Source organism: Anser brachyrhynchus (assembly GCF_964034855.1).
Source record: "Anser brachyrhynchus genome assembly, chromosome: 4".
Classification (NCBI taxonomy): domain Eukaryota; kingdom Metazoa; phylum Chordata; class Aves; order Anseriformes; family Anatidae; genus Anser; species Anser brachyrhynchus.
In genome coordinates, this window is record NC_137698.1 from 51,137,337 (window position 1) to 51,163,052 (window position 25,716).

Below are 25,716 nucleotides of genomic sequence, written 5' to 3' on the forward strand. Positions count from 1 at the left end.
ATCTGAACATGCTTTTAGTATAGATGCTTTATCTTAAATGATTCATTTGTTGTCTATAACAAAGTATGGGAGAATAGGTGAGATGCAATTTTGTGCCAGAGACTTCTTTCGTAATTCCATGTGAGCAAGTCACTTAACTTCTGTGCCTCGGTTTGCCCCCTCATAGAAAGTGAACCTGTTGCTTTCCTTTGTCCTTCCCTCCATGTCTGGTGGTAGAGAAACCTTCAGAAGGTACTCTATGCAAACACGTTCTTCTGAAAAAAAAGCACAGGTAATCTGAAAACTGGGGGCTGATGTTTCTAATGGATCAGAGTGCTTCCATCTCACAGAAGGCATTCACACTACCTAGGTCAGCAGTCCACCCGTGCCGTGAACTTTGACAAGATAAATGTAATTGTCCCGGGATTGGTTATGCAATGAGCTTGCTTTGCAATTTAACTAATGAATGTGCTGAGAGACCAGATTAATCTTTTAACTTCAGCAATTTCTCCCAGGGGAGAACATACAGAGCCCGGCTATCTGTAATAGTATCCCCTCACAGCAGCCAGAGTGATTTTGCCACTTGAACATTTGTGTTGCTTATGTATGTACAGCTCTTGTTTTCACAGATTTTTTGAAGGAGGTGGAAGGACCGGGGGCTTCACTTGAGATCACACAGCTGGGTCTGCAGGCTTTCGCAATCATGGCCCATGCTGATGGATGCTATGTGAGCTCTTTGATGGGATTATTTTAACTGCTGGTATGGCTGGGCTTTGTCCAGTCGTGCCATGCTCAGTTCTGTGCTCTCTCAGCCTAGGACAGCTGTTCATTTCAGAAAACAGTAGTTCTAAGTCTGATGCTATTACTCGTTCACTAACTGAGGACAAAAGATAATTTTAATCCTACGGTCTTAATTACTTCATTATGTTAATGTTCTCCTTCCCAGGAGTCTTCAATAAAATTTAAAGGTGCAGGATACAGAAGAGACAGTAGATTTCTATGACAAGTGAACCATGACTTCCCAGAGTAACATATAATGTGTAAGATCCTTGCCATCTGTGATTTGCACCATGTAGGTCAACTTTGGAAGTCAACATCCAATTTAAACTGTCACACTGTAGAGGACTGCTAGCTTAACATCAGTGATTAATGACTGCAGAGTCCATAGTCTCATTTCCAAGCAGACTGTCAATGGCACTCAGTAATCCCAAGAGAGTCCATAGTACAAGCACTTGGCAATCTTTCCCTTCATGTTTTGTGATCCAATTCACAGTGCTGATTTTCCACAAAGAGGAAATGAGGACAAGACTGGACATGGAAACACTGGCCTTCATTCTGGAGTCATTTCTAAACCTGATTTTTTGCCCCTGTGGATGGTTCCTGTCCTCTGGTATGCCTCTACACACCAAGGCATAGATTTGGTGCAATCCCATGTGAGCACACTGGATCAGATGCCACTACATGTGCCCATGTCAGATGTGGATGTGACCTGCCATCATGTACTGTAGGGAGGCCAGCTTCAGCCCAAGGGACCCCGTTTCCTCCTGACTAGTCTGTCCCTACCGCCCTGAACTCCTGATGCCCTGTCGCATGACATCCTCCTGGTCCCCATGCCACCGTCCATCCATGGAGGTCGTGTTTTGCCATTGTGGGGACACCACAGAGATGTTCAACGGCACTGGGGATTCCTTGTGCACTTAAAAAAGACAAACGCAGCTCAGCCCTGTGCCAGATCTGTAGGAACAGGGAAGGAAGGTGCACTGGAGACTGGCCTTTTATATCCTGTTTGCAAGCCATCCACTGGCTGGCCCAGAGCAGGGGCTAGAAGAGGGGTCAGCAGCATCTGCTATGTGCTCCAGTATCATGGCGCTTCAGAGGGTGATGTCCGTGGAAGGCAGCACGTGTGAAGGAAACAGGGGATCTTTTCAGAGCCTGACACAGAAGGTATCCATTACAATATTATCATCTAACATTTGATTATGACAATTTTCCAATGCACGCTTGCACAACACGTACTGCAGTGTACACTGAAATCACTCAGCTGAAGTAAATAAATGAGTAAGCCTAATACAATAGAGTTTATGGCATGTTGTTCTCCTGGAAATAATTTCAGCAGCAGTGTAGTACGGAATATCTGCAACTGGAAAGGCCTGTCCTTACGCCCATTTTTGCATGGGTTAAGACAAGCTGCTCAGATTTGTTTTAAAATACCACAAAGAAAAATGTTTGCCTCTTTTTCATCTGCAGTGTATGAAGCTGTACCAGGGAATAAGAAATTTACAATGTTGGCCAGATCTGCCAGACACTGCTCTTATTTTGATGCAAAAGAATGAATCATATCAGGAAATACTCCCAATTTTTTATGTTGTTGATGAAGAAGCTGTAACAGAGCATTTAGCCAGCTACAGGCAAAGGAGAGAATCTTTACATTATGTAGTAAACCACCTGTAGCTGAGAGGAGATCCTTCCCAGAGGCTGAAAGGCATATTCATCAGAGGACCTTCCACCCAAAGGTGCAGCTCACTAGCGCTTTGGTTCAGAGCCAACACATAAGTCACCTCCTGGGGAAACAACTTGCCTGGTATGTGGTAGGAAGCATTAATGCCATCTTCTAGAGTAATGACTTTGGAGAGGAATGGGTGCCCAAAAGGGCTGTATGGGGGAGCAGGGGAGAGCCTTTATTTGAACCAGAAGCTTAGAGAGTATGGGAAAGAAAATAGGAGAGCATGTTGAGAGATGGGAAAGACCATTTAAGCAATCCAGCAACTCTGGCATGAGAACAAATGAGTTTGAGCTGGCCCTTGGTCTGGAAACTTAGCAAAGCCTCCCAGCAGTGGGAGGGGGTGAAAATTTGGCTAGTTTCTAAAATGGAAATGAAGTCTGAAACTGAGAGTGTCTGATGTGGTCAACCTGTGACAGCAAGGCGCTGGGCCTTCTGATCAAGGCGATCAGCCTAGAAGAGACCTCCCACGTGAGGAAGGATTTAAACACATGCCTTGCTCTGTGGGGATGGATTTGCTAATGTTTAAGCTTCTGTAGCTTCAGGATATTTTTTAACAGTAGGTTGCATGTGCATAGTTCACTCTTGCAGGCGGCTGACACATGGGGCTTGGGTACCTGGCCTTGTGACTGCTGTGGGCATCTGGCCCCATGTGGGCAATGTCACTTCGCGTTGCACCCATCACAGGGCAGGAGCAGCAGCACTTCTACACAGTGCCCCAGCTCCAGCTCCGTGCTGCTGCCCAAACCTGGACTGAGCACCACTGGGCTGGCTCTGCAGGGACCCATCCCATGTCTCCTCGAGCAGCCTCGTGCAGAGGTGCTGTGCTGGGCAGGAAAGGCAAACGTGACTGCAAGTAAGCGTTCGTCAGGCTAAGAGCATGACTGTCATGCTCGCTGGTAGGACTTGACAGTTCCCTTGATGATTTCTTAAAATAAATATTTAACAAGGGATTTTATAATCACAAGTAGCAAGCATGCTTTTAAAATGTTTGAAGGGAAACAAACTTGCATAGAATGAATTGGAGGCCAAGACCCGGTAGCCATAGATGTTTATATCAGAGGCTAGGGATTTCCTTCTGTCTTTTCAGCACACACTGTGGTTGCCTCCTGCAAGTCCATCTCCAAAGGTGCCTTGCTTCCTGAGTAACACTTCCTTTCTTAGGGGAAAATGCTTACGATGGCTGAAGTCATTGCATTTATCAGTGATTCATGTAGCTGGGAGATCAGTGCTTCTTTTCATCCACTGGAAATATTGCATTTTTGATCCCACTACCATCATAAGTAACATTCATACTCAGTTGCTCATAACCAGGTATCTGTACACCACCATCTTATCCCTTCCTTAGGTAGTTTTTCCCTTGAAAATCAGACTTTAAGAGGCTTTAAGATAGTCTTAAGATAGTCTTTTTTTCCCAGTGTTCAGAAACTTAGCAGAGCTTGTATTTCCAGCAGCTGATTCCCTAGTTTACAAACTGCTCTCACATGGTTCACTGCTTCATCACTGACTCCAAATGTGCAGGAGCAAGGTGAAGATCCAGCTTGCAAAGCATGAGGGTGGGCCCTGGGTTAGAGCTCTTCCTGCTCCAAGGGGAAAGCCAAAATGAATCTTTTGACTTGAAGCAACTTTTAAGACAGATCACTGGGCTCTATTAAATGTGAACCGAGTTGATTGTATGGCTGCAGGAAGAAAAGAAACTCAAGGCAAAGCCAAACTGAAAATGGACTTTGGTATATGCCGGAAAGAAAAGCAAAAGCTTCAAATTACATTGTTCTCTGAGCAGCCTGCACATGCTTATCTTGCCTCCAGGAGAAATAATTGGGAGGGTGTGGTTCTCTAAACCTTGAATTGCTCAGGTTTATGCAATTCAGCTTTTCTTGTTGCCTCCTGTGATGCCACAGGCTTCCCCGTGAGACACGGCCGGCCGCCGCTCTCCTCCTGCAGGGAGCAGGCTGAGCGGGATGCGGCACCGCTGCCCTGCCACCCCTGCCACAGCCCCGTGACCCAGCACCAGCGGGACTCTGCCAGCAGCCCAGCCAGACCCGTGAGTTTAAAGACTTGCATTGCTTTCTGTGCTGTTCTCTCTTTCAGCCTACCGGTTGCTCCAGGGGAGCAAACGTGCAAGGACATTCTCAGGCAAACCAAGCAGCCCCCTTTGGGCAGCGGGGAGTGGGTCTGCTTCTCAGCCTGCATACTGGGAAGTGCCACACAGCAAGGCAGAGACACGTTTTATTGCCTCTGCCATCAGTGATTCACTGTGCCCATAACGTAACGCAGGGATGAAATTATCTTGCCTGTATGTTGCTGCATTTCTTGGTAGCTGGTGTTAGGATGCTGCTTACTGGTGCGCTAGATCGCCATGCCTAATTCATTACCTCTTTCTTAGCTAGATGTGTTTGGTTTTCTGTCTTCCTTTTGCTAAGCAGCTGTGTCTTCAGGAAAATATGTTAAAATCTAACTGATTACCCGTGGAGAGGTGCTGTTTGCATTGCAGAAGCTTTACCCCAGTGTTTTATACAGCCTCTGGAAATCCATTTCTCCCCCAGGTTAAACTCCAAGAAGTCTCGTTGAAGCCATGGGAGGCAAACCAAGGCTAAATTTAGCTTAGTATCTTTAGCTTATGTTCTTCTTCACTTATTTAAACTTATAATCAGTTCTTAGCTCAAGTTGTCTTGCTGTACTGATATATGCAGTGGTTGAAAAACTGTATATATGTGTGAATATATGTAATTTCTGACAAGTTTCCTTTCTACGGATGAACCTGATCATTTCTGTGAAAGCATAATGCATGCACAGACATGCCAACAAAGAGTCCAGGGCTGCCCTGAGGATACATGGACGTCCTCGCACCCTGAAGAATATACTTGAAGTAATTGGCAGACTAGACTGAGTGCATAAATCAGTAGGACTCATTCAAACGTTTAGAGCTAAGCACATTTTGAGGTGTTTTTAATGAATAGAGATGGACTGCTTGCATCAGGTGCATGGGTGCTTTGATGTTTATCAAGGAAAATGAAAAACCAGGAAAGACAGACTTTATGATGCCTTTATGATGGGCAAAATAGACTGATAATTCATGCTTTCCCCAAATGCCCAACACTAGGAAAGGGTTCCTTCACCTGCAGGAAAGGCAGAAATACCTTAGGTGACTGTACTGGGAACCACACGATGTGGCTGTTTTCCCCCAGTCTCCTATAGAAATAGAGCAGAGCACAAAATCCCTGTTCATCCCGCTCTCCAAAGGGCTTTTTGTTTGCTCATTCAAGTTCAAGCAGAACACATCAAGGCAGCTCTACCACTTTATCAAAGCAGCACTGCCTATTACCTTCTGTTGTTAGAAAAACAAAGGGCTTTTTTTTTTTTTCTTTAACTGACACTGATTTAAAAAAAAAGGAAAAAAAAAAAAAAGCTAGGATTCACCATCAGGCATTTGGAAAAATTGTTGCCTTGCAAGGAGTGGTATCCTCAGTACTCTAATCCACTTTCCTGACACTGAAAACTCCTCTTAAGAAAGCAATCTGTTACTAATTTACTATTTTATGCTCTTCCACCCTAAACCTCAGAGGCCATGTATATTTTCCAAAAATATAAATTGAATCAATCTGGAGAAACTTGTCTCTTTATTATCTCTTTCTTGCCACCTGAAAATAGTCTTCCTCCCGCTGCTAATGTCTTTTATTTGTCTGTGGTCCTGTACAAGTGTCCTCCCCACCTCTCACGAGTTGTTTTTTGGAAGGATGTTCCAAGCCCATGTGTTTGAGCGTTAGCTGCATCAGGCCTTCATTGTAGCACAGACTTGGAAAGAAGAATGTCCCTGGCTCCGGGTTGTGATTGTCTATCAGAATTGAATTGTCTTCTGGAAGAGGTTTGAAGGGGCTGGCATCTTCCCCCAGAAAAACTTTTCTTTTGCAAATGCAAATAAATCTTGCTCACAGGATGAGATGACAGATTAGCCTCATTTCGCTGCAAACCAGGAAATCAGGCAACATTATTTCCAGCAGGAAGGTAAATTACTGAAGGTTTTCCAGATGTGAAGGGTCTCCTCCAAGCTGGCTGCTGTAGGGCTGCTGCCAGGTATTTCTGGAGCTGTTGCTCCTGCCTCTGCAGCCTGGCCTGCCTGACTTACAGAGGCAGAGGAAGGGCTGCAGCTGATTTTGATGGACTGTTTCTTGTGGCCAAAGCTTTTTGGGGATTTAAGGAGTCCCCTCTCTGGTTAAAATGGCCAGATTCTGGCATCATGCAAGACTGCCTGGCTTTGCACTTGTCTGGGATGCATGTCCCCCTCTTCCACTGAAATTTTTGCTCTTAGAAACTGGGATGTGCAAAGATGCAGCTGATTTTCCCCAGGCTTTCCCCAAAGTCTCAAGCCGAGTCTTTAAAAAGGTCATTACAGGAATCATATGACTCGAGGGAACTGAACATAGAAGCAGAAACTTTCACCTTTGGTAAAGTTCAGGGAACAGTTAGTAGGCAGCTCCGGTCAGGTGCAACTGCCTCTGACTGCATGCTATTGCTGTCCCTCTGAATAAACATCAATTAGCCCTTGACAAGGAAATCAATGAGCCCTGAAACTTCCTAGCTGCCTGGCAGCCCCTGGCAGCACTCTCCTTGGCCCTTGGGTTTTACTTTAACTTACCTTCAGCATCCTTCTTAAAACAAGGAGTCTTAAAATGATGTTTTGCATGTGTCAGCAATTTCTTACTAAGGGATGGCAGCTACTTCTCTGCCTGGACTGATAAATCTTTTCAGAAAGTGGCTTTTCAGAATACAGGTAAATTTTGATCTGATTTTGGATGTTATTCTCGTTCACTTTTTGCTTTCCTTTCCTACAGATACATGGTATAGGTACCATTGAGACACTGATTTTAAAAAATGTGGGTGATGTTGCTGTTTTATTTGCTGTTCTCCTTCAGAGATGGTTTGTGCTTGTAGCTCTTTGTGCTATATATCGAGCAGTACCAGTCGACACAGGATTTCGCAAGCAGAGCTTAGTGCTGGAAAGCAACTTGTAGCATAGCTTTGGCTTTTCATAGCTTCAGTCTGAGGAGTCAGCTAATCATACTACTGCTATTTAGGAAATAACATAGTTTACATGCAGGCAAAAAAAAAAAGGGTCTGAGGCACTGAAATAGCTATGACTTGTAGAAGGAATTTGAAATAATAACCAAAAAAAACCTTGCCTGCGTGCATGCAGCAGATCACATCTGAGCGCGTGGCACGCACCAGCAGGAAGCAGGACACTCTGAGCATGTAATTCCTAATTGGGTTCTCATCAGGGCAGTAATCAGCACACAAATAGTCTCCACACCCACCAGACTGGTTCTGGAAGCAGATCTTAATTCAGCTGCAGACTTAGCTATCATCCCCCGGCTGGTGTCACTCTCATGTCCTGGCTGACAAAACTTCACAAGCCTCTTCATTTTAAAGAGAATGTTACGATGCCATCAGCAGCACACGCATGTTAATTAGCAGTGGACTTTATGGCGGAGTTCCCACGAAGCCCAATTAAAACAGTGATGAATCAAGCCCGGTGAGTAGTGCTGTGCTCAGGGATGTTGTTTCCCAGCACTGGGCACAGGAGGCAGAACCAGGCTCTGGAGGACATGTTTTGGTAGCTGAGAGCCCAGTCACTTGTAACAAACAGAATTTATTTGCTGAGACATGTGTTGGACAGGGATCTTAGTCATTATCCTCCTTCATGCCAAAAATTGCCCTGGAACAGCAACTGTTTCACAACCCTAGCTGGAGAGCTTCTCCCCCTGCCCAGATACCTCGTGTTTCCCCAGTCCTTCCCATGTGGGAGCCAGTTATATGCCTCAATGCACAGCTTGCTCCCAAAGGGGTAGCAGGCTCCATCTGCATGGGCACTGTCAGCACCACTTAATAAGAGAGATAAATGAGTGAAAGACAGTAAGCTATTTGTTCAAGACCCAAAAATCTACCAGCGTTAGGACAAGAGAACAGATAAACCTCAGTAGCTGGGCTGCTGGGCTCAGCCTTTTCATCATGCAATACATTTACCTATTTCAAGCAGTGCATTACTCTTAAATGCAAAATTCAGCACTGTGCATTGCAGCACTTGCAACCTCATCTGAACTTCTTCCCCTTGAAATTTCTGTTTCCAGCTGCATATTTTGCGTCTGCCCATTATTTAAGGGGCTATCTCTGGGCCATGTCACTTTCCTAAGTTGTTGACATCCACTTGTTGACTACCCTACTTGGGTAGTCAACAGGTTTTTAGTTTGTTTGTTTGTGGTTTTTTTTTTTTTTTTGGTGGATTCAAGTGGTGGAAGGATGAAAAAAAAAAAGAGATACAGATATAATTTATGTTATAGACATTTTCACATTTACAGGTTTGTATCTTAAATTATAGATATAAGTACTATAGTTAGAGGCAACATAAGTAGAACTACAACACAGACGATTAAATCCTTACAGGTGCCTGTTCATAAAGTAGAAGATGCAGTCCAATGACAAATCTGAGGGATTTCCCTTAGATCACATCTAAGAGCATCCCTGTGGCCACATCACTACATGAAGACGTGCCAGAGGCTGGGTATTACCACGGGAGCCCAGCCCTGCAACCTGGGAGCAGCCAGCTGCCCCTTCCCTGCTCACCCAGCCGTGCTATGGGCTGATCCTAAAAAAAGGTTCCCACAGGGTGTTGTGAGAACTCATTAAGTAGTTTGTAAAGCATTAAGGGACTCCTGGATCAGAGGAGCAGCTCTAAAGGCACAGGGTAATTAAAGCAGCACTTGCTTTATTATACGTTATTAGCAGGGTTATCCATCATCTGTTCAGCACTTTGTAGTTATTAAATGTTATCTCATGGTCACACGCGAGAAGACGCTCTTAGTCTGAGGGTGGCAGGCACTGTGGCTGTGGGAGGAAGGGCTGGGTATCCTCGGCTGGGGATGCCCTCCCTTGCAAACTTGCTGGATGATTTGGAGATGGGGCTGACTTTTGGAGGCAGTTTTGCTCCATGTTTGCCATGAGGTGGAAACTTGGGCTTCTGAATTACTTATCTGCACAGGCCTGAGCATTTTGCACATGCCTGAACTGCTGAGAGTGGTTCAATTAGTAGATACAGTGGCAGAACATGTCTCTGCAGGCTACAGGGAACATACAGAGACCCAGGGGACACTGGCCTGGATTTATTCCACCCCATTTCAAGCATAACATAGGAGTCGCTCTCTCTGGCACACAGAGACATGTTCATCCCAGTTAGCACCCTCCCTTAAGTGTGCTTGAAGTTAATGAGCATCAATATAGGTAAATGTCCCCTTTCCCATTGCTCTCCCCCATGAGCCCATCTGCCTGCCTCACCTCCCTGCCTCACCCCCCGCTGTGCAGCAGGATTGTGCCCCACCATGCCAGGAGAGGAATGAGAGGAGAGATTAAGGCTTATTATGAAGCTGTATTAAGTTAAGACTTTCACTTTTCCATGCATTTTGCTGTGTGATAAGTTTGTGTTGGCTGAGTTACTCTCATATCACAAAGCCATGAGTGAGTTGGACAGGTCATTCTTCATTGTTACCGACAGAAATAATCATACAGCAAAAACGCAATGGATTTTGTGCCACGAAAGAGAGAAAAACTACTTTAAAGCCTTTTAGAAGGTGCTGTGTTTGCCTTTATTTATTTATTTATTTATTTTATAACCGCTCTTCATCCCACAGATGGGGAAGTCAATGAGATTGCTTACTTGCTGTCTAAACACCCATTATTTTCAAAGCATGGGAAGTAAAACACTTTAACCAGGACAAGCAGGACTTCTCTGAGACTAAATGGGCACTGCTGGCAACCAGGGTACCAGCCTCCAGCCATGCCTTCCACCCACCCCAAGCACAATCACACCCTTTCCCCCATTGCCCCTGCCTCTTACCCCATAGCCCCTTACCCCTTAGCCCTTACACATGAGCAGCAGCTTGCAGTAGAGTTGAGGGTCCTTTTCCCCCTGACAGACCAGGTCACAGGGAGGTTTCCTGTGCTCTTTCAGCTGGGCCAGCCTGGAGTATAAAAGGAAGGGCATGTAGTGCAGGAGGTGGCATCTTGCTCTTCTTGAAGAGGCTGGGTATAGTTGGCCTTAGGAATGTTGCAAAAAAGTTCATTAGCTGATTAGAAAGCCATAAAAAAAAAGACATACCTAGAAAGAAAGTTTTTTTGTTTAGGTAGATACCTCTATTAGAGGTATGGGCCTTCAGAGTGCCTGGGCTGTCATGCGTGGTAAAGCATGAAAGGTCAAACAGGGGAAGGGAGAAAGAATGAGGTTTTGGGATTGCATATCAGGGGTTCTGTGGGCAAATGAATTAGTGACCACTGTTCCCCTGTGGCTTTGTCTAATATGATGTAACTCCAACATTAGTTTTTCTTGAGGGCTGGGTATGCAAAATTCCGTTGTCCTTCTTGTCATACTCTGGTATCCAGTATGATTTGTGTTCGTTCTACAGCCTTTTTTTTTTGTGGGAACATTGCTTCTTTTCTCTGTCCTACCCAGACAACTATTCTCAAGGCAATGGTGATAATTTGAATGGTGATAATGTGTAGGCAGGCTTCTGCCATTCTGTCAGATCTGGCTGAACCTGAAAAATAGATCCAAAAGATATTGGGGAGCAAAAGAGCGAGACTGAACAAGCAGACTCAAAGAGAGAGAGAGAGAGAACAAGTGCAGAACCTCCCTATTTCTTTAGGAACCACGGTAGTAGCAATATAATTGTCCATGGGATTAACAGCAGTTAACATCATGGAGTTAACACCAAATTCACACAGAAGGTGCAGAGGTACAAAGGTAATGCATTTTATTCCAAATTTTGCACTGTATTTTGTGATTGCAAGGTGTTATGTCTAATTGTCATGATATATCCCGTGTGGGTCCATACACACCAGGGGCTGGGCTGTCTGGCTTGAGGAGCACTTTGCTGGAGCACCCCATAGCTCAGGAGTGGTCTGCAGACCCACATTTCCTTGACCTGAAGCAGAGGAGGAGCATGGGCAGGTGGGTGTCCCCCATCACAGAGACACATCTGGGGCAGGAACCAGGGATGAGCACCCTTGCACAGTTCGCATGGATCGTTGTACCAACTCCTTGCTACCAGCACCTCCAAAGACAGCTGGGGCACGTGGTTATTCAGCCACACAGGTACAGTTTTATCGTTAGGTCAAATGCCTGAAAGCAAGCTTGTGGTATTTGTAAAACTATCTTGCCAAAGCCAGCTGGAGCAATCAGCCAAATCAGAGCGGTAATGCACCTTTTGTTACATAACTAGCAGTACAATTTTATAATTTAGGATGTGAAATGCCGATGGCATTTATTATGTCAATTAGGATGAGCACATGTTTAGGAAGCACTTTAGGAGTCAATCATAATTGCTCGCATAGTCTTGCTTCGACTTCCTTTGGGTAGGCAGAACGTGTGTGCCCGAGAGGCAGTTACCCACAGCCCGTCAGTTCTGCTACAGCTCCCCTTTGTACGTGGAGCCTGAGCTTGTAGCATAAAGAGTTGGTCCCAGCCTGGGTTTACCAAACTTCAAAACAAGCAAGGAACTGAAATTATTGCCTCCACCAACACACAACTACCTGAGACATGCTAGCAACGAGTCTTCTCTGAAGTACTACCAAGGTAAGCTCATTCATAGGATGCGTTCCTTGTAGTTTGGGAAGGATAACCTGCTGACACACGCTGCCTTACTCAAACCTTCCTTTTACTCAATCCTTGTCCAGCTGTTCCTAATATTCTTAAGTTACTTCTGGGCTGAAATTTTTCATTTCAACATGCTGAGTAAAGTTTTGTATCTGTGAAATTGCCAGAAAGAGCAACTCAGGTTTGTGTGGGCGTGCGAGAGACAGAGAGACAAAAAGGCAGAATATATTTCCATACATTCCGAAGAGAAGTTTCAGATTCGTAATTCCACAAAAAAAAAAAAAAAAAAAAAAACTTTTTCCAACATTGGTTTATTCTGTAAATTCCAGCATGAGCCACAGAGAAAACTGTCTTTTCAAACAATCTGGTTCTGGTTTTTGAAGTTATTGTGCATGCAGGCACAGTATGACATTCCTGTTAGATTTCACAGCTTGAGCTACAACTTAAAAAGTGGTGGTTATTCACCTACTGCACTGTGCCCTTGGATTTTTGTATTCAGTTTGAAATGACTTTCATCGCTGAAAGCTTTGCAAAGTGCTTTGATGGTTATAATCTCTGAGAAGGACTTTTTGACTAATAATAACTTTGAAAAATCAACTGTGTAAGAGGAGAGGTTTTGGAGTTCCTGTTGGTTGTCTCAGAGACAGTCTGTGCTGATGTGCCGAACAATTACAATTATTTTCCTCTAAGAGCCATCTCTAACAGTCTTTCCTATAATCTCAAATTCTTACCTGGTAAATCAGTACCAGATCTCTGACTCATCTCCAGCTACTGACTTTTTACCTGGAGGTATGCATCTCACCTCTGCCCATAACAAATCTTCGCTGGAGATGGTTTGCTATTCATTACACATCAGGCAGGGAGAAAATGTTGTGACTTTTCTATAGGTAAAAGAGATTTAAAAACAAGGGAGAGAGGGGGAAAAAGAGGAAGATAATAATACATGTATTATTACAGTAACTTTTCTAGGAACAAAGTTACAAATCCAGGCAGGCTGATTCACCCCATTGGTCTTAACTGCAGCTATGCCAATGATAGTGCAAATTGTTATATGAGATTCTCTATCCAGACCTTTGGAATGTGAGTTACTGTCTGTTTGCATGGAAAATACTGTGTAATACATATTACTGAAGGATGGACCACTGTTTGATGTTTTCCACAATGTTTATCTACTATTTTGAAACAAAAAGGCTCCCCGATGGCCTCCAAAATAAGTACTACCTTCCACAGTGAAGTCAGTGTAACCTATAAAACTCTTCAGTTGAGGAAACGCAATTGGTGGCACAAAACACAGTAACTGGGAGGCCTGCTAGCAAGAAGGTGGTTTGATGAAAGATAATGAATTACAACAGCATTAAAATTTCTCTAACTAAAGGCAGGTAGTTTTACATGAGCATCCAACCTGCCGCCTTGTTATAAAACCCTGAATGAGAAATAGGCGCAGTGATTTTGCAGCCTGGATTCTCATATGAGTAGCAAGGGCTAGGCTCTCTGGCATGTTGCCGCAGCTAATCCTGCGTAACCTGGGAGCTCTGAACTTTTGCTGGAGGGCAAAGGAGGATCTCAGGTCCCTCCTGGCTCTGATCCCCAGTGTAGGTGAGCCACTAGATGGGGACAAGCCCCACAGCTTCTGACCTGCCTGGGCTCAGCCACTAACAGCTGGGCTGAGGCGTCATTAAGGAGTTAACTCTATTATGGGGAAAAGTGCAGTGTTATGTGGCTCCTTTTCATCATTAAGAAGCAAGAAGTCCACCTCAGGAATCTCAGCAAAATGGGCTGAGTATTAAGAAAATGAGGTGCTTGCACCTTTGGAGTGGTTTCCTTATCAGCCTGCAGAGCAGCCCATCTGGCCATACAGTGTCGTGCTGACAGCCTGTTACTCTCCTGTAGGAGATAACACCCCATGCTGGGGTAAGAACAGCAGGATAACTTTGTTGTCACGGTCCAGCTCATGAGAGTACGGCAGCTGTCAGTAATACCTCTGCCTCCTACAGCATGATGTGAGGGAGACAGGGCACGAAAAGGAAACCTCTTTTAATCAGTGGATATAGTATTTGTGCATGTGCAGACAGTACAAAAATAGAGCAGGAGCATTAATATGCGTCACTTAATTACACACACATATTAAAAGAATAAACACCCTAATATTTGGCGATGTTGCTGTGCCATTCATATTCCCTTCCCACACTGGCTGCCCTTTCGCTTGACTCAGAGGATTTTGCTATCCCCAAGCCACGTTGCTTGAGCTACTGGAGCTAAACCCCCTACCTGTTTTGCATCTTAGCTCTGTTTTGTAGCGATGCCTGCTCACTGCCTCATCTTCCACCATTCCAGATACGAGCCAGTTGCTGCCCTTGCAGGCTCTGTGTTAGTGTTTCTCTGGCCTTTAGGTGCCTGTTTATCCCTCCCTGTGCTAGCTGCTTCCTCGCTGCCTTTCATCACTCCGTTCTTTCTCTTTCAGCCCTGCTTACTCATCTCGCAGAAGCTTCTTCCTCCTTGTACCATGCTACTTCCCCGTGCAGCCCCCCCGGCTGCTGGGTTAATGTTTGACGGGGCGGCTGATGGAGCTGGTGCAGCTCAGGAGCCTGCTTCTCGCTGCCCTGGTGCTCTGAGGGTAAGTCCAGATTTAAGCCTTAGCTTGCTTATACCTGCCTCATGGGAATGGGACAACTTCAGGCTTGTCAGCACAAGTGGATGAAAGGCATTCTCTGTTCTCACTCTCTGCATTTACTGCCCATGCTTTTTGTCTGTGTTTCTTTTGCTGTTCTCCTAAACACTTCTTGTGGCTGTAAATTCCTGAGTGCTGAAGACCCGTAAGATGCAAACTCCTTCAACCTGGCACAGTGTGTTGGGTAAGTTTTTAAAAGGTGTGTGACCACAATGTTGGCTTTCACTGTGGTCACTGGGAGTTGCCCTGATGGGAAGAAAACAGGGATTTGAGTCGCTGAAAACCTCTGTCACGACAGTGAAGCAATAAATGCTGATATCGTCTTCTTGGGCACAGCACCAACACCTCTAAAAGCTCCTGCTGCCAATCACCCACACACTCTCTGCATACATTTCTCTGTCTGTAAGCTGAGGTGATGTCCTCACCCTGCTGAGGCTGCCCATGGTGTCGACACTGACACAGACACCCCCTCGGCCCCCGCACCCCCCTTCCCTTCTTATCCTTCCCCAAACATGGACCTTGAAGAAGACACTTCCAACCAGGTAATAATTGTTGGTTTTTTTCACTTAGCTATGGTGTACCATCCACCTGTATGGGGTTCCTTTCTCAACGTGTGTTGCTTTATTCATAGTTAATGGAAGATCAGCAGATCGGCTTTAAATCCTCTTTTCCTTCTCTTCTGCATAGCTCAAGAACAAACATTAGCACAGCTAAACACCAAGGCTTTAAGCTTCCTAAAAGGACATTAAATTAATTATGTAGCTTTGTTATGACAATGCATAAATGTTTTAAACACAAACGACTGCAATATATTGCAAGCAACTTCTGCCTCTGGCCAAATTTGTGTAACACCTCCATTTGGCACCCTCCGTGCTAACTCTTTTGGTGGTATAGTTGCCTCCCAAAGGCTGACAGTGATTATTTCGTTGCTTGTGTACAGTAATTTGAGAAGGTTCTTCATGGGTGAACACTGACCAGATTAGCCGGAAGAGGCTGATAGATTTTTTCCTTTTGAATTGAAAGGAACTTATGTTATTATGTAGTCTAAAATTTCTAAATTGCACAGGCCATAGGACTTGAATTAAGTCTCCTAAAAGTTCGACGCCTGTTATTAATCAACATGGATGTTTTTGTTTCTCTGAGCCGCAGCAAGTATTTGTAATTTATGTACACCTTGTAAAATTCAGGTACAGTTCCCAACACCTGCTCTTTCTCATTAGTGACACATTATCAGCATGTCAGGTCCATAATGAGTATCTGTAAGGTGGCCAGGAGGGTCTGGAAACTTTGAAGGACGTAACATAGGGCAGGACTAGTGCAGCTTTCTTCTTGTCCCTGTTGCTTTGACAGTCACAGTAACTCTCTCTAACACTGTAATGCAGCAGATGATCAGCAGCTCTGGAGTCTCTGCTTGTGAATCCTCTTTAAAGGGCAAATGTGTTGGGTCTCCCCTCATTTCACCAGGTGTGAGGCATCTCAGATACACATTGTTTTGCCAAGACTTAAAAACCAATGCGCAGAAACCTCTCTTGACTTGCTGCTGATGCTGTGTGGAAAGCCGTGTTGTGTTTCGTCCCTGCCTGTGCCTGCATTCTTCCTCCACGCCCCACATGCCAAGCGAAACACTGGCAGGTCCCCACAGATAAGTTTTAAATACCCAGAGAAACAGGTAATAAATGCAGCCTTAAAGAGCCAAGAAATCAGGGGCCTGTCACCCTCCTGAACCTAGGATCTCCCAGCTAAGATGCTCGGGCCACCAGGCCGTGTCTTTGCTGCTGCTTTTCCAGAGTAAGCACACGAGGCCTGTTGTGCAGTATAGCCTACATATGGTTTGGATTTTGTGCTCTGTTAGAAGAAATATTCCACCTTGCTGCATGCCGGCAATGCCATGGATATTTCAGGGATGGCTCTGTCACTCAAGACCACTAGGTGCGAAGTGGCAGTGACCAGAGCCCCTGCGTTACCTGAGGTAGCAAACCCCTGCCAAATTTCCCAGCCATTTTAACTACTGCATTGTTAGGAATAGGCTGGATCTAATTCCGTGTCTGCTAAAGCCCATGCTGACCTTCTTTTCGTGTGTGGCAGCAGATCCAGGTGTGTCTTCTGATAGTAAGAAAGAATGAAGTTCATAAAGCAGTGCTATTTTCATCGTGTTCAATTGATTTTTACTTCATTTTACTGCTGCTCTCAAACCCACAGTCCCACAAACTGCATATTGCCATTCTTGCAAGTGGTGAGAGGTTGTGACTGGCTTGTTACTTCTCAAACAACTCTTTGTGTCTTCTGTCTTATTGGAGCTTGCCAGTACTTTATCTACAGCGATACCTTTTGTCTTTTTCTTGATTCATTTTGCCACGTGTCACCTTAATAAAGCCAACTAATATAGTTTTTAATTCCTATATTAAGGCAGAAGGTATATTTGTTTTCTGCACTACATAAAGATGTCATTTTCTTCACAAAGTTCTCTACATAAAGTTCTGATTAATATTTTTACAAAGGGGAACATTTGCTACAGTGTAGAGTATTTTAAATATTTGCAGGAATTCAAATATGTGATGATTTTAATTCAAATGAAGCTACTGCTAAGCAGGAGACAGAGTGTATGCAGACCTTAGTCTTGCAAGCAAAAAAATGCTATTATACAGCCACTTAGCATAATAGCTATATAAGAATAGGATCTAGCAAAGCATTGAAGTGAATGTTTGACATTCAAGCATCTGGATAGAGTTAGTGGGGCTATCATTTTACCTATATGTCAGAAAAACCCTGCCATGTTGATGTTTAATTTCTCAGGTTTAGAGCCCACAAGCTTTACATAAAAATAAGGTTTGTTTTCATTTTAAATGAAAATGTGCTCTGTCATAGTCAGATTTTTTTTATATTCTTTCCCTCATTTGCCCTCAAACGTGAGTGTCTGAGGCTGACAAATTGTCTCAGCAAATTAAGTCAAGCTGGAAGCAAGGGTACAGTGCTATGTTAGAGCAGCAAATAAGATTTACATTTTCAAGCAAGAGTAGTAATTAGGCCATTGCATATTTTATGTCTTCGTGTTTATTTTCAAAGAGATAGATCAAAATAAGCATAGATGTAATGAGACGTAAGTAAGTGCTTCAACAGGCAGTCAGGGTTCATCAAGTAAAAGCTACAAATTACTGCCCGGTTTTGCTGCCACCCACAGTGTTTACATCTTTGAAATACCAGCAGGCAGGTGCCCTGGCCAGAGCTTGCTCATCAGCACTGTAGTGAGAGAAATAGTACAAATCTAGGGCTGTAACACAAATTATTAAGTGAACAGGCTTAATTTTTGTTCAGTGGTTTTGAAGATCAGACAGATCCATCACTGCTGTGTAAGAGGATGGTCTGGAGGGTCCCAGGCTCTAAATCTGTATCCTGCGTCTGTGTGCACAATGTCTGTGTGCTCATGCGGGCTAGGCCTAGGTGCTGCTTTCCCCCTCTGCCCCAAGCAGGTGGCTTGGGCAGTAATCATTATTCTTACCCATGTTCCTGCACAATATTGCAGTGTTTGCCTATGCATGATGCTGCTTTTCCAGCAGAAGTAATGTGACCACTATAAAAAAGTCATGTGATGGGTCTCATAGTTATATGCTAATTTAAGGTTTTCAAACCTTACATGCCAGTAGTATTCTCGCTCTTCTGTTATCTTTCTTTACAGTGAGAGTAGTTTTGTCAGTTGAGCTAGACCTAGAAGCTAAAAAGTTCACTGGAGTTCACAATCTATTACTTTTCTCTTCTTTGCTTAACCCTCCCATCCCAAAGATGCAATGCTTCCCTAAAAACTCCCAGAGTACTTTATATCCAGGTACATACCATAAATACACTAAGAAAAAACAATCCAGAACATAATTGCTTGGCTTTCTTCCCCACAGATCTGATGGCACGCAGGCCTTGCTGCTGCTCTCACGAATAGAAACCAGGTTGGGTGCTTCTGTCTGCCCTCTTCTGAATTGCACCAGTTCCGAGTATGAGCCAGAAAGAAGAAGAAATGGAGGAGAGGTCCCCGCCGCTCTGTGCCACCTGCGGCCAGGCACATTTACCAGAGGAAAACCACTTGTACAGCTACACGGAAGAAGTCGATGACGATCTGATCTGCCACATCTGCCTACAACCTTTGCTTCAGCCGCTAGACACGCTCTGCGGTCACACCTTTTGCACGGCCTGCCTTACGAACTTCCTCTTGGAAAAGGACTTCTGCCCCATGGACCGCAAGCTCGTGGTTCTCCAGAGCTGCAGGAAGTCCAGCATCCTCGTGAATAACCTCCTGGACAAGCTAATGGTTAGCTGCCCTTTCACAGAACACTGCTCAGAGGTTGTGCAGCGCGGTCACCTCGAACAGCATTTCCAAACCCAGTAAGTTTTGGCTGAGAGGTGGTGGGTTTTTTTAATTGCTCTGTCTTTTACTTATGGAGAGGAAAAAGTATCTGTAAGTAATGCTGATTAAAATAGACTTAATGTAAAGAAAGATTTATCAATTTCAGTCCCTGTGAGCACCTATGCTATTATGAGTTTAGAGCTGAATTTCTATTTGACAATATCTCACTCTTTTTTTAAAATCAAATCCACTCCAGGTACTCCATGCTCTTGTTAGCAGTTCTGAGTGGATACCTTGTGGTTAGCTGCATAATGGAAGCGTGTATTTAGTCATCCGAAGAGATCTGCCAGTTTGGGGAAGCTGAGCTACCATGAATATTTTAGTGGTACATTACGGCTTTTGTAATTGCCCTTTCTTCAATCCATTTTTGAATCGCAAATGACCTACATGTGAAGTAGAGCAGAAAATATTCCAGTTTGGTCTTTGGAGCCACGGGCTCCTTCCTTCCAGGTGAGCACCGGCCCTGCACAGGCACCAGGGGCCTTGCACAGGCCCGGCCTCCCCAGCATGGCATGGGGGAGCGACGCTCACCGTGCTAACCTCCCCAGGGGCCAGGACACCCTCTCTGAAGGAGAAACAACCCCCGGGAGCAGCTTGGTTCCTTTGCAGGGGGAGAACTGATGGTGAATGATGCTCTATTTGACGGGGAAAAGCACGTGTCTTGCGTCTTCGGCCTTCCTTGCAGCAGGCAGGAGTGACGAGGCACCTCCAGGGCTTTGATTTCCGACTGCTTTGGTGTAGCCCAGATAACAGCATCTTGAATCCGAGGAGAGCTGGGGTGTAAGACATGCCCTTTTCTGTGACCTTTATCTGTTGTTCAGTGAAATGATTTCCCCTCTGGACCGCAGGTGCAACTTACGCTTCTAGGTGAGGAATTTATTCAACTTATTCACTGCTTATGTCATGGTTTAAAAAATCAATCATTTTGCATCTCTAAAACTCAAAAAAAAAAAAAGGAAAGAAAAAAAAAGAAAAAGGTGGTGGCAGCTGTACTCCACAAGATTAGTTTTCTGCTTCTAGAAGAAGAAATTAGCAAAGTTCCCCGTGATTTTCTGCCTTTGTTCAGTAATTCTCTGACATGCCACAAATACAAATCTCAAAAGCAATGCAGGTAAAGGGACTGACAGTCTGCTGTGAGCTGCTGTCACAGAGATTATGTTGCTCTACAGATTGCAAAGATAAAATCTTCAACCCCTAGTGCAAATACCTTCCATTGTGATATATATATCTGACTTTAATAGATTTTAGATCCTTGTTTTTGACTTCACTTTTTCTTGAGATGACAGATCCATGACCATAAAATTAATTAGAAAAAATATGCAGAAACAAAGGAAGGGACATTTTGTTTTCTACACAGAAGCCACACAACCAGCATAATTCCTGGCTTCTAGTGTTGGATATGTACAAGTCTCTCCAGTGGCTTGGTTTCTCCTTCTCTTAAATAAAGGCGCCCTTCAGAAACATGACTAGCAGAATTGCACCGTTGTGGTTGGTGCTTTAATCCTGTAAAAGTCCAGCAAGTTTTATTTGAATGATTATCACCAAATGTCAATGGCCTGGCAGGATCTCTGAGTTCCTGATGAGGCCTGAGCCCTACCAAGGCATGTTTAGGAACACATCTCCACAGCCTCTTTCTGCATCTCCTCCCCTGTTCCAGGCTCTCCCCACTAACTCCCAGCCTTGAAAACCCAGAGCAGAACTGTGGTCTCCATGGCCATTAAATCCTAAAGCCTCAAGGTAGTGGACGACAAGGTGGTGCTACACAGTTTCTTCTGTGTCACCCATGACCGTATTTTCCATATTCAGGACAGTTTGGAGGGCTGAGTTACCTTAAGGTTAGAGGGCAGAGGCATATAAATAATAGGGTACATTTGCTGCTGAGGGTTTCACTAAAAAACATGAGTCTTTATGGTTTAAGCCAGTTGAAGGTTTCCCAGGGTCATGCCCTCACTGGCATTCCCACCTAAAAGAATTAGGAGGGACCCATAAAGGAGATTTTTGAAACCTTGTGTTTGCAGAAACAGTGCAGTACATTTCATTTTTAATGTAGCATTTGTTAATAATCACCAAAGATATTTTATGCTTCTGCCTAATTCGATTCAAAGAGGAGCAGAGAAGCATTTCTTGCCACCCCACTCCCAGCTCACGGCGGTGCAGGAGAGGAGAAGGGCACTGTGCTCTTCAGGCACCAGCTGCAGCATGCCCAGGCACAGTGCAGGCTGAGCTGATGGGGTTCTCCTAGCAGTGATGAATCAGTAGACAAAGTGTCTGAATTTGCTGATTAGAAACAAATAAATAAATAATATTACAGTAACAACAGCCTGGTGCCTTTGGATAGAATGTCTCAGATGCTGGCTGAAAAAAATCTCGACTGAGCACGATCTGTGTTTCCAGTGAAAAAATCAGACTCTGTTAGAGTCACCAGTGCAGTCGGCAGTCCCCGTGTTTCTTGCACAAATCAGTCTCAGATCAATCCTGGTTCTCAGAGAGAAAATGAAAGCTTGCCCTGTTCAGGGGTGGGGTCGCTGATGGGATGAGGTGAGCTTGCTGGTTTTTATGCTTTGTAATTGAAGAGAGGACTTGAATTTTTTTAAATCTCCAGTTACCACAGAGTAGACCACTGAAAGCATCCTTATTTAAAATGTTTGCTCTTGCATCCTGAGAGAGAGAGAGAGGGAGAGGAGAGACATGCCCTTGGCTTACTACATGATTTATGTTTGCACAGAACCGTCTGACTGGATGTTGAGAATTCAGACCGCGATGCAAGCAGCCAGCAGTTGGCTGCAATCCTTTGTGGTGTTTTACTTTAAAAAGGTGTGGTCTTCTGCTGTAGCTCACTTCCAAACTCCACGGGGGGCACGTTTCCCCCGTGTCAGACGGCTACACCCTTCCGTGATGCAGTTCAGCTCGTAACCCATCTGCTCGTGGGCAGTGATGTAAACGTACCAGCTGGCTCCAAAGAACCACTCTGAATCCTGCAGGAGGCAGGTCTCTTCCCCGAGCATCGCTCTGCTCTGCAGCATAAGTCACTGTCTCGCCAACCATGCTGTGCTGTCCCTAAACCCTCACATCTCCCCATCTGAGAGTCAGAACGAGTAATCCTCTTACAGGTCAATGATTTTGCAGCGTAGCCTCATTTGTGGGATTTAAGCTCGATTCATAACGTGCTCCCGTTGCGTTGAAATGGAAAGGCTCGCTTAGAAGGGGCTTGGCTGGCACGACAGCTTCGCGGTGCGTGTCCCACCAGCACAGAGCGAGTGGGAAGGAGGAAACCTAGCAGCAGTGCCAGCCCCGCACTGGGAATGAAGGCTCTCCTGTTACTGGTCCTACCTTGGCTAAGCCCTGCAAACTACATAGACAATGTGGGCAACCTGCACCTCCTGTACTCGGAGCTGTGAGTACGCGCAGTCGCGCTGTCCTCGTGCTCTCTGTCTGTCTGTCTCACCTGAGCGGCGGGGATGTTCTCACCATTGTGGGGGTCTGTCTGTCTGTCTGTCTGTGCCTGGGCGTATGTGCGAAGGAAATATCACAGCATCTTGCCAATAGTCTGAAAGAAGGCTGCGAAGCAGCTGCTTCACATCCCAAGGGCTAATAATAGTAATACGTCCCCCTTGCTTTCTGCTCCCAAAGCGTGGCAGTAGCTAGGGTGTACTGAGTGAAAGAGGTTTTTTTTGCCTTATGAACGTGCTCTGTTGTGCTGGCGTTTCCAGGGGTTGTTGGGTTTGGTTTTTTTTTCCATTTCTGAATCTCTGTTTCTTCTGTACTTGCCAAGAATAGCTTTGCCTGGGAGCTGGGCATAGAGGAGGGCATGGTGCTGGGCACCCCTGGTAGAGCTCTCACCGTGTGTACACGCATAATGCTCTGTGTGTAAATCTGCATGCCTGTAGCAAAACACTGAGAAGCCTTTCACCAGAAATAATTCACTGGAGACAGGAAAGAAATTTCCTGTATTTGTGCTTTTCCCACAGCAGAATGTTATTTTCTCTAGTTTAAATGTAGCAATGCATGCATATATCTACAAAAAATATCTTAAAAATAATTCCCAAACCCCACAGCTGATCTTTCCAATCCATAAAAGAAATATTCTGTGGTATCATCTCTAACTGACACTAGTTTAATCTGTGCTTGAATGTTATTGTAATGGTTAATGGGGCCTTTATGAATAGAAATATACATTTGCTCCAGTGTGTTTTAATTAGTCATGTTTTGTTTGTGATTTAAGAAATTATACATTCTGAGATCTTCCTTGAGATAATGAATTAAATGGCTAATTCTGCTCAAAAGTCAGAAATGACTGTGCTACGTCTACAGTGGGAATGTTTCAGTAACAGTTGTGATTAGTATCAATGAGACTAATTTCCAGATGATTTGGTCTCTGCCATTACACAAAAAAACAGGGTTTTGCAGAAATGGGAAGTCCCCTTTTGAAGTGTTCGTGTGATATGCATGGCAGCTATTAATAATTTAGTCATTCTTTGTACAACTGCTCAGGATTTCTGTATGCCATGGGTGCTTTCAAACATTTAGTAAATCTGGTTTTGAGGGTTGCAGCTATGCCCTCAGTTTAATTAACTGGCATTTTGTTAAAGAATGTTAATTAAAAAATAGAGTAAAATAAAATAAACCAGTGAAGCCAAGCAGGCTACAGGAGCAATCAAGCTCAAACAGAGCAGATGAACACTTATAATGGAAACAATGGCATCTGGGACATCTAGTTTCCAGGAAAACAAACTGATGAGATTAATCAGAGCACAGGCGCACGCACAGCTTCCTTGCTTTTCTTGGGGAATTCAGGTTCACTGACTCTCCCAGGATAAAGGGCTGTGATGCACAGTAGCTATTCAGCTCTTATTTATTTAGCCTTCTAACCCACAGAGGTGCTGTTCTCATGGATGTAGGCAGTCGGTCTTAATTGAGCGGGTGTGGGCTCGGGCTTGGACGTGCATCTTTGGGTGTCAGCAATGGGAAGTGGCACATCCCCGGACCAGTGCCAGCCCTGGGTGCTGCCCCATGCCCTGCTCACCGCCCCATCGCCAGCCAGGGCAGCGGGCAGCAGGATTCGCTGGGGCTGGCATAGCCCAAAAGGGCACCACGTGGTTTGAGCTCATTTCAGGAGTCTCTCCTCCTCCGCGTGGACTCTGGATGCTGCACAAGGCGCTGATCGGTGGGACGGACACAGGGTGCTCTAATAGCAGTGGTTGAGAGAGAAAGAGGGACACAGTTTCCAGTCCTGTTTAATCAATGTATACAGATGTTAGGACCTACAGGTTGTTACTTTGGCTAATCAGGCACTCACATACAGGATATTTTCCATGCCAAGTTTTGTGAGACAGCGTGGGCACCATCATCCAGGACATGGGGACACAGCTTTGCTGTCCCAGTCCTTTTAAAATGCCCTGAAGCCTGCAGAGGCACATCCGTAAATCCCTCCCCACAGGCAACCAAAAAACCCCCACCATATGTAGCTTATCTGATGGCTTTCCCCACTGCTCAAAGCCAGACCATAGCAAGCAGAAAACCTTTTTTTCATTATCCTACTCTCTTTGCGTGCTGGCCAGCACAAATACTGGCCTTGGTCAGGACTCATTATTTGGCTGGCTGGCAGCCACCAGAGATACCAGCCAGGGGAGGGGGCAGCAGGGCTGCGAGCAGCCTGGGAAGAGATTTGGAAAGGTGGGGGATGTGGTTGTCATCACCAGCATCAGGGCAAGAGGCAGAATAAGGGTGCTGGGTTCGCATCACCTTCCCTCTCATACAGCCCCTCTCTTTTACCCTGTTCAAACAGAGGCTAGATTATTTGTGTTGTGCTGTGGGCGTTTGCTTTGGTTCGAGGGTATTTAGCTCCCTAAGTGCAAAACAGGTGGTTTGGGGAATAGGGACTACAGCATAGCCCTAAGCCTGGCAGGAGATGAAGGCTCTGGAATTCGTTTAAGAAAGAAAAAGGCTATTTGAGGAGAGTTGGATAGGAGAAATGAAGTTGGGGAAAGGCTGTGTCAGACCCTTGCATTTCAGCTGTGTGCCATGCAGGGAGAAAGAGGTGTGTGTGTGTGTGTGTGTGCACTTGGTGGGACAGGTGTGGAGCGCTGATAACTGCAGGTATGCTCAGCAAGCAAATAATGTGTCTCCTGACACTGTTGCCCTAACGAGAAGCACTTCCCTGGCCATCATCTGTTGTGCCTCCTTTGCCCCCAGCACAGATGTCTCTCTGGTCCTCACTCTGTACCAAGCTGTTAATAGCAGCCCTGGGCAAGCCAGGGTGCTCCCTCCCGTGGGATAGTCCGTGGCAACACCTGGCAGAAGGACATGAGAAATCTGTGTGTTTTTGTCCCCTCCTGAAGTCCTGAAGGAGGATGTGGGATGTAGCCACACCAGCCCAACAGCTCTTGGTATCCGTGGGGTCTGCAAGACCCTCCAGATCCATGGCACTGCCCAGGGTCTACGTCTTCTCCTTTATACCCCTGTAAAGCAGCCTCAGCAGATACAAATTCTCTTTCTTATCTATATAAATAAAATTGAGGGAAAGGAGGATGCGAGAACAG

At 45.1% G+C, this 25,716-nt stretch overlaps 1 protein-coding gene across 13 annotated transcripts in view; it reads left to right on the forward strand.

The window, feature by feature from the left end:
• Positions 1–25,716, forward strand: part of LNX1 (ligand of numb-protein X 1) — a 150,120-nt gene that overhangs the window by 66,117 nt on the left and 58,287 nt on the right. For 2 of the 13 annotated variants that reach the window (XM_080589281.1, XM_080589283.1), the window contains exons 2-4: positions 4,381–4,523; positions 14,581–14,733; positions 18,675–19,155. In XM_080589281.1, the coding sequence (XP_080445407.1) occupies positions 18,770–19,155 (386 nt within the window). In that variant the 5' untranslated portion in view covers positions 4,381–4,523; positions 14,581–14,733; positions 18,675–18,769. Of the gene's footprint in view, positions 1–4,020; positions 4,524–11,436; positions 12,099–14,580; positions 14,734–18,674; positions 19,156–21,495; positions 22,572–25,716 lie in introns of those variants that run through there. The other 11 variants (XM_080589284.1, XM_080589282.1, XM_080589287.1 and 8 more) reach the window with 9 other exon arrangements.